This window comes from Emiliania huxleyi, assembly GCF_000372725.1.
Source record: "Emiliania huxleyi CCMP1516 unplaced genomic scaffold EMIHUscaffold_37, whole genome shotgun sequence".
Lineage (NCBI taxonomy): Eukaryota > Haptophyta > Isochrysidales > Noelaerhabdaceae > Emiliania > Emiliania huxleyi.
Window position 1 is genome coordinate 796,994 of NW_005199194.1, and position 8,571 is coordinate 805,564.

The 8,571-nt window shown below is 66.0% G+C and overlaps 3 protein-coding genes across 3 annotated transcripts in view; 2 read left to right on the forward strand and 1 right to left on the reverse strand.

Annotated features, from left to right (window-relative positions):
• Positions 1-156: 156 nt before the first annotated feature.
• EMIHUDRAFT_451186 (hypothetical protein) lies at positions 157-3,438 on the reverse strand (the record flags this gene model as incomplete). Its single annotated transcript, XM_005771992.1, has 6 exons — positions 157-565; positions 892-915; positions 1,368-1,716; positions 2,167-2,222; positions 2,291-2,843; positions 3,313-3,438. 6 exons carry the CDS (start codon positions 3,436-3,438, stop codon positions 288-290), a joined length of 1,386 nt encoding a protein of 461 aa, XP_005772049.1. The 3' UTR covers positions 157-287.
• Positions 3,439-4,305: 867 nt separating this feature from the next.
• On the forward strand, positions 4,306-5,935 carry EMIHUDRAFT_209264 (hypothetical protein; the record flags this gene model as incomplete). Its single annotated transcript, XM_005771993.1, has 6 exons — positions 4,306-4,481; positions 4,759-4,973; positions 5,052-5,145; positions 5,358-5,454; positions 5,529-5,553; positions 5,736-5,935. 6 exons carry the CDS (start codon positions 4,306-4,308, stop codon positions 5,933-5,935), a joined length of 807 nt encoding a protein of 268 aa, XP_005772050.1.
• A 1,926-nt stretch (positions 5,936-7,861) lies between these two features.
• Positions 7,862-8,571, forward strand: part of EMIHUDRAFT_209266 (hypothetical protein) — a gene marked incomplete at both ends in the record, with an annotated part of 1,346 nt that continues 636 nt past the window's right edge. Inside the window, 3 exons of the mRNA XM_005771994.1 lie at positions 7,862-8,124; positions 8,224-8,278; positions 8,450-8,512. Of these exons, the coding sequence (XP_005772051.1) occupies positions 7,862-8,124; positions 8,224-8,278; positions 8,450-8,512 (381 nt within the window). The remainder of the gene's footprint in view (positions 8,125-8,223; positions 8,279-8,449; positions 8,513-8,571) is intronic.

The window sequence follows — 8,571 nt, forward strand, 5'->3', positions numbered from 1 at the left end:
ATCGACCCTATCTACGGGGTGTGGAGGATGAGTTGACCAGGGGGTTGTGCGCCGGGCCCTCCTGCTCGGCTCCAGCCTGCTGATGGGGGTCGCGTGTCACGTCTTACGTGTGAGGTATGTGTCAGCGGTATGTGTGTCGCATGGCGCATAAGATGTTCAGTGACACCGTTTCTCCAGAAAACACTCAACAGTCTCAACAGCCCTGCGGACAGCAACCGCTGTGTGGCAACTCAGTACGCGCCCCAGCGGCCACTTTCGGGGTAAACGGTACGTGAACGTCGCCGAAGCTATCCGGCGCTCCTTCCGCCCTCCCCGTGCGCCTCGATGGCACGCCACGCCTCCTCGACGAGCGCGAAGCACTCTCCGGCGCGCGGGTGGCCGCACCGATCCGGGTGGAGCCGCCGCACCAGCTGCAGGTACCGCTTCCGGCTCGCCTCGCGGCCCGTCAACCGCTGCAGCCCAAAGCAGCCCCAAGGGTCCTGCACAGCGCGGGGGGCTCCAGCGAGCACCGCCGCCACGAGAGCGTCCACCGCGCAATCGACGTCGACGATGCCGCCGCTCGACCCTGCGTCGCCGCTGCTGGACCCACCGCAGCCGCCGCCGCCGCCGCAACCGCTCCCGCCGCCGCTCCCTCCCCCTCCGCCGCTCCCACCGCCCCCGCCCGCCTGGGGCTGGCGCTGGCGGCTGGCCGCCTAGGTAAGGTGAGGTAAGGTAAACTTCTCCACACACAAGGGTGGTGGGGCAAGGGGGGGCAGCCCTCGCGACTCCACGTCTAGAAGACAGGAGCCCCACGGCATTCAAAGTGCAAGGCCCGGTGCGCGTGGGTGAGCGATGCGTGTGTGCGCGTGCGCGTGCGTGTGCGCGTGCGCGCGCGTGTGCGTGTGTCTCCACCTCCTCGAAGAGTCGCCTCTGGTCCTACGTGGCGAACACGCAACCTCGAGGCGGGAGGACGGTCTCGTGCAGTGCATTCGTAGCACCGCGTGAATACGAGGGGCTACGAGCACAGCGAAAGCAGCGGAACAAGGCCGAATGCGGCTGAGTACGTGTCCTCTCGAGCGCTGGTTGGGATACGAGAAGATGTACTCCGCTTCTGGGCCTCCCTTCCTCGATTGCGGCCCGCCTCCGCTGCTCGACGCGCATCGCCTTGGCTGCCTACGGGGCATGGCCAAGACGTGTCGTGGACGTGTCCTGGACAGGGCACCCGGCTCGCGCTGCGCTGCCAGCCGCCTCCACAGCCTGCGCCTCCGCTGCCCTCGCCGCCGCTGCTGCCGCCACCTCGGCCTGGCCCGGCGCCTCGCCGACCGCCCGCGCGTACGCCACCGCCGCCTCCACTGCCGTGTCGAAGGTGCCGTAGCAGACCCGTCTACCGTCCACATTGTGCCCCGCCGTGAAGCGGCCGGAGGGGCACTGCTGCACGCCCTTGTACCCGGTGGCTCTGCTGCTGGAGAGGTGCAATCTCAAGCCTTCCGCTTCTGCAGCCACCGCCGGAGAAGGATGAGCCGGAGGCTGGTACTCCCCGACCGCCCGCGCGTACGCCACCGCCGCCTCCACTGCCGTGCCGAAGTAGCCGTAGCAGACCTGTCTACCGTCCACATTGTGCTTCGCCCGGAAGCGCGAGCCATACACACCGCGCTGCGCTGATACGCCCTTGTACCCGGTGGCACTGCTGCTCGAGAGGTGCAGCCGCAGGCCCTCCGCCTCGGCGACTAGCGGCTCCTGCGCAGCCTGCTGTCCTGCCGCCGCCTCCGCCGCCTCCGCCGCCTCCGAAGCCTCCGCCGCCTCCGCCGCCTCCGCCGCCTCCGCCGCCTCCGCCGCCTCCGCCTCCTCCGCCTCCGCCGCCTCCGCCGCCTCCGCCGCCTCCGCCGCCGCCTCCGCTGCCCTCGCCGCCCCCACCACCGCTGGGGGAGGAGGAGCCGGAGCCTCGTACTCGCCGCCTCCGCTGCTCTCGCCGCTCCCGACGCTCGCGCCATTCCCGCTCCCGCCGCTGCAGCTCCCGCTCACGCCGCCGCCTCCGCCGCCTCCGCCGCTGCCGGCCTTGGTGCGGCGCCGCGGGGACGCGGCGGCGGGTGGCGGCTCGGCCCGCTCAGCCCGCGCCGCCGCCACCGCCGCTTGCGCCGGCGCCGGCGGGTGCAAGCGCAAGCCCTCCGCCTCACCGGGCCCGTGCACCGGGACCACGGCGCCCACGAGCTCGGCCGCGCTTGCCGAATGGCTGCCGGCCGCGCCTGCGCGCCAGGTCAGACGTTAGCAGGCGACAGGCTCATCTACAGGCGAGCAGGGCTGAAACGTTCACCTGCCGACGCGGCCGGGCCCAGCTTCTGCCGCTTGGCCCTGCGGCCGCTTGCCGCATCTGCACTCTCGGGCGCCGGCGCCGGACCCTCCCGCAGATCGGACAGTTTCCGGTACACCGACTTGCGCGGGGGTCCCGGAACCTTGCCGGCGATCGCCGGCTCGATGTGCTCCCGCCAGAAGCGCCACCACTCGCCGCTCCACCGCTTCTCCGACGGAAAGTCCGCCATGCACTCGTCCTTCCGCTTGCCGTCCTTGTCGGTCCGCAGGTAGACGCCGGGCACGGCCCAGCCGGCGCAGTACTCGGGGATGAGCGGTACATCGGGATGCGCCGCGGCGAGCCACGCGTTGATGGCTTGGACCCTGGCGTGGAAGCCGCCCTTCGCCTTCTTCGCGTCCGACAGCGTCATGGGGCGCTCGACTTGACCGATCACTGCGCCGCTCTCGTCCTTCACATCTACGAGCACGGTCACCGGGCCCTTGAAGACCTCGCCTCTCTCGCAGCGGCGCGGGTTCGGCGCCCGCTCGAGCAGCGCGTCCACCGCGACGCCGACCGCCTGGTTGTAATCCGCGGCTGGCGGTGCTGCTGCTGCTGCTGCGCTGCTGCGCGCGGGGGGCGCCATCGGGATTTCTTTTTATAGATCCTCAAAAACGATTCACTCTTCGCCGGGGTGCCGGCGCCCTTACTGGGCGCCCCCTTCTCCCTCCCCCTCAGACATCCCCCCGCAGTCCCCGCCAGTCAACTATGATTTCTTTTTCGCGGCGCGATTTCTTTAAAAATCGCGCCGCGAAACCCCGAGAGAGTTGATTGTTGAATTCTTTAAAGGACGCATGAACTCTTTAATCGGCCGACGCCTGGTTGTAATCCGCGGCTGGCGCTGCTGCTGCTGCTGCTGCTGTGGGCCATTGCTAGGGTGCCCACAGGACCCAAAAAAAGAAAAAAGAATATTTGATAGGAACGAGTGTATCGCTTTGACGGATCGACCGTGCTTGTTATCCACATCGATGTGACGCACACAGTGACACATCAGACGACACATATTCTCCCACCCGCCGGGACGCAAAACGCTCTCGGCGAGAGCCACAAGAAGGCGTCCACACAGCAAGCCACTCGTCGGACAGGGCGTGCTCGCTCGATGCCGGCGAGCGCATTGCGCACGCTTTGCATTGGACGGTGGCGAAGCCAAAAACACCGATGGTGGCCGTCCGCTGGCGTGAGCGGCGGCGGTCGAGCCTCACCCTTCGCGCCGACGACCCAACCTCACGCGGAACAACCCAACCCAGGCCCAACAACCCAACACCAAACAACCCCACTGAAAGCACGATTCTCCTGTTGGGCCCTCAGTGAGTGAGTGTACACACAGCACACACAGCACACACACACACACACACACACACACACACACACACACACACACACACACACACACACACACACACACACACACACACACACACACACACACACACACACACACACACACACACAGGTAGGTAGGTAGAAAGGTGAAGCCGCCATCGCCGTCGGGGAGAGAGAGGGGGGACGACACTGCCTCGGCAGCGTGCACCTCGATCCTGTACCGTGTTTGTTATGACCCCCCCCAATGAACACACCAGTGAGGGAGGGCGAGACGATCGGAGGGGTCCCGTACCATGCGGAATCGACCCTATCCAGTGCTCAAGTGCTCAAAGGTGAAGAACATCGGACTGGACACCAGCGCGTTATGGGTTGACGCGGGACAGATCAGATGATGACGACACGCACGAGCGACACACAGACAGACACAAAACAAGCTCACAAGACACACAGCCAGCGTGGCTGCCACACACCCCAGTCTCACCCCACCTTACAGTGGGTTGCGGGCATTAAGAAAACAGGATTCGGCGGCACGCCGCCGTTTCTAAGCCTTTCCACAGCCCTCATCCACCCCACGCCGTGGTTTCTTAGCTCCGGCCGGCACTCAGGCCAGAGCCGCCCCCCTAAGGATTTTAGGTAAGAGGTAGGGCGAGATCATACACATGGATGAGAACGGTGCAACCAAGCTGCCGCCGGACCGCGTCGGCGACGTGCTGCGCAACGCGACCGAGCTCCAGAACGCAGAGGACAAGCAGCTCGCGCGAGTCCGCGAGTGCCGCACTGCGGCGGAGATCCGGGAGCTCCTTATGAAGGGGCACGCCTACGGCGACCGTCCAAGGTAAGGTCTAAGTAACTCGATCCCCATTGGCAATTGCTGAGGGCCCACAGCGGCTAATTACCGCATCAGCCACCCACCGAGGTCCGAGTGTTTGAGTTGACTCAACCCCCCCCCCCCCCCCACGGCTGCACTGGTCAAACTATTAGCTTCATAATGAGGAAGGTGCTCATAGCGATTTCAAATAGTGCTACTATTAGCTCAGAGGGGCTAATAGTGCAATTATTAGGTGTGCTAATAGCCGATGTCCTAATAATGGACCCTCATAATGCGCACTTAGCGATTTCGCGATTCATGCCGCATGCTTCACGGCGCGCCCCGGCCTAATAGCTGGGCCTCATAGCGACATGCCGGCCACGGAGCTCGTCGCGCCCATGCCGCCATCGGCGCCCGCTGACCATCTGGCGTGCAGCGAGAAACCCTCTGCGAGCTGGCGCCAGCGTGGTGGTTTGGCGGCGTGCGGCGCAGCGCTGGTCTTCTTGGCGTCCATCCACGGTGCGATCGCTCGCGGATCCGGCGAGAAGCCTTGCGCTGCCATCGGTCAAGGCGCAGCTGGACGAGACGATGCGAGAGGAAGGCCGGCGGCTTTTCGAAGCGCAGCACGACCTGCGGCGCCCGGCGCGCTGATGCCGACCACTGCAGGGTTTGTTGTCGACGAGGACTCGCGGTCTGTTTTTCTTGTTTGACTTGGCGATTTGATCTGAGAGTCGCGCACAGCACACACTGCCTATGTGCTCCTCGCTCGCTCCCCGCTCGCCTCGGTGACCTGTCGCCCACCAGCGCGCGGCGACCGCGCGCACACCACCAGCGCGCGGCGACCGCGCACACCGCGCCCGCCGGCTCTCCGCCCTCCTCACCACCCGTCGGCGCTGTCCGCAGGCATGTGAGGCGGAACGGCGACCGCACAGCGCGCGCGGGTGTGGAGAACGTGATCAACCGCCGGGCTTCGGCCCCTCGCCGGCGCAGCGCCGGCGAGGTCCTGGGTCATCCCCGGGCGGCGGTCCGGGCGGCAGCAGATCTCTGCGCCGCCCGCATCCTGTTCGTGATCAGGGCGTGCGCAGTTTGAAATTGCAAGGTCCGAGCGCGCCCGCGCCCGCGCCCGCCGCGCCCCGCACGCAGCCACATCCTGCGTTCTGCGGCGGCAGCGGCCTTATCTCTCTCTCTCCCTGCTCTCCCAAGCCGTGCGCACCGTCGCCGCGCGCGCGCGCCGCCGCGAGCTGCCGGGCTGACGCTCGTCCCCGTGCCCCTGTTGCGCAGGCAACACCCGCGCTCGTGCGGACCGCACGACCAGCTTCCTGCTCGCGCCGCCCTCGCTGTGGCCCGGCGTCTCCGCCGGCGGCTGGTGCGTCAAGGTGATGAAGAGCACCACCAAGCCTGACGTCACCACGGTCAAGTTCAACGACTCCACGGTGACCTTCTCGTTCGCCGTGGTTGCCTCATGGAAGCCCGTCTCCTAGAGAGTCGGCGCCATCGCTCTTGCCGCGCCGCGCGTAGTGCGCGTCGCGGGTACCGCACTATTAGGGCACTATTAGGGCCACTATTAGGCTCTCATAGTGCCCTAATAGCGCCCTAATAGTCGCTATTAGCCCATCTCATAGTGGTGTTCTAATAGCTCCAGACGTTATGAAGCTCAGCTATTAGCCCCTCTGAGCTAATAGTAGCACTATTTGAAATCGCTATGAGCACCTTCCTCATTATGAAGCTAATAGTTTGACCAGTGTGGGTATTGGCAGACAGATATATGAACGCGTTTCTAGTTTTCGCGCCGATAAAAAATCTTTTCGCGATGTCCGCCTCGCGGCGCAGCCTCGCCGCCGCCGCCGCCGCCGCCGCTCACTGCCCTCTCCTCGACCTCCCCACGGACCTCCCGTCGTGCGCGTCGTCTCTCGCTGTCGTGTCGCCGCGATGCAGGGCAGGTCCCCGAGATCACGCCCTGGTAAATGTACAAGTCCGACCTCGTAGTGCTGTGCTCGCAGTGAAACTCGTGCTCCACCCCGCGCCGCGCCCCAGCTTGCCCCGCAGCAGCTCGACAAGGTCCAGGAGGACCTCCTTGTGCCGCGTCTGGTGGCCCGCCGCGCCGTCGTTCTGCGCCACGTCGCCGAGGGCGTCAAAGGGCAGATCGTGCTGGCTGTAAATGCCGTCCGCCATGACGTCCGTCATCATCGACATCGCGCACCGGCTGGCCGTGCTCGCCGGCGTGTCGAGCCGGACCACCAAACAAGTGCCGCCCGGCCGCCCGCGCCTCGCGTCAGTCTCGGCCTGCCGCCGCTCCTGCGCCCCTGCGCGGCCGCCTTAGCGCGCCTGCGCTCCTCCTGCGCCGCCGCACGTGCCGCCCGCTCAGCAGCGCCGGGCCGGGCCCCCCCGCCCGCCCGCGCCGCACTCCCTGCGAACGTGCGGTGCCAGTGTGCGGGCGAGCCGAACGGGATGGTGGCGAGGAGGCGGTTCGCGTAATCGCGCTTCCAGGTGGCCGACGCCCCCGCCTGCGCCTCCACGTAGCTCGTGTGCCTCGGGTACTATTCAGCGCGCCATCGCACCCGAGGCGGCCCGCCCTGGCCCTGTAGACCTTCCCAGAGAGAGCTTGTCGAGGCTCTACAGAGTGCCGAGAGCATACTGGGCAGGCTCCCGTCGAGCGACGAGCCATGCTGGCTCGTCGCGGGCGGCGAGCTCGAAGACCCGCTCGGAGCTTCGCCCACCCCGGCGGACCAGCCCGCACGCCCGCGGCCGCAGACATGGAAGACAAGCTTCCTGGCGTCTCCACAAAGCGCTCACATGCCAAAAGACACCTCGCAGCGCGCGAGACGTGACCAAAGCGGCAAGTCTCGGCGCCGCGAGAGCAGCCGGTCGACGTCGTCACCAAGCGCGCGGCCACCGGGCGCCTCCGAACCGACAGGGGCGCCACGGCAGTAGAGAGCACTCCGAAGGCCATACTTTTTCTGGCCGGTGGGTCTTGGAGACAGTACTTGGAGTCCGGATAAGAATTTAAACAAAACAACTCTCTCTCACAGCAGACAGGCTAGCGCATCACACTCCTCTCCTTAAAATCCCTGTGTGGTGGCGGCGTGCCGTTCTCCCATCCCTCCCTTGGGTTGTCTGTTTTCTTTCTTTCTTTCTTTAGCAGACAGGCTCGACACAAGTGCGAACTGGCGCGTGCTAGTCCTATCACAGGCACACCACCGGAGCCGCCTAAGCGACTCCGTTAAGAACGGCAATGCACTTAGCACCGTGCACAATGCCGCTGTCCCCGCACGCTAGCTCGTTCACCGTCTGCCACAAGAATTTAAACAAAACAACTCTCTCTCACAGCACACAGGCTCGACACAGCCACAAGAAATCCAGCTCGCTTCCCTCCAAACACCGCCCGCGAAGAGCACACGGTGAGCTCGATGGCCCCGAAGTCGAGGAAGCCACCCGAGAAGACGGCGAGCCTGTTTGCGCGCGGCGGGCCGGACTCGTCCGACGATGACGAGGCCCCAGCGAAGAACACCGGCAAGCCCAGCGCCGACCTCCGCAAGCACTTTGCGCCCAAGGCGGCCGCGCCTGCCGCCGCCGACCCGACTGACGAGGTCTCGACCGACTCTGACGACTCGGACGATGGCAAGTTCAACTTCGACCTGCCCGCCAAGGCGGGCTCCAAAGCGGGCGGAAAGTCGAAGCCCGCCGCCGCTGGCGGCGGCGGCGCGTCGAGCCGCACCGTTCCCGCAGCGGGTCTGCCGACGGGGTGGTGGGCGGAGGAGCGCACGGCGAGCTCGGGCCGCGTGTACAAGGTGTACTACGGGCCCAACGGCGAGTACGCCGAGTCGGTGCCGCAGGCTCGCCGCCGCTGCCGCATCCCGGCCACACACCTCTCCGTAGAGCGTCTCCTCCCTCGCGCCACCTGCACCCCTCTCCCTCTCGCGCCCCCCTCGCCCTCTTGCCCTCCGCAATCGCCCTCCCCTCCCGCGCTCACTCGCACTCTCTCGTACGCCCCTCAGCTACGGGGGACTATCTTATACTGTCGTTTGTGCTTTGAGACCTTGGTATCACTCCTGATCCTGGTGACCTGTTAAAATCTGTATCGCTGTTTAATCCTTTACTTATACTCCTCTCCTAGCAA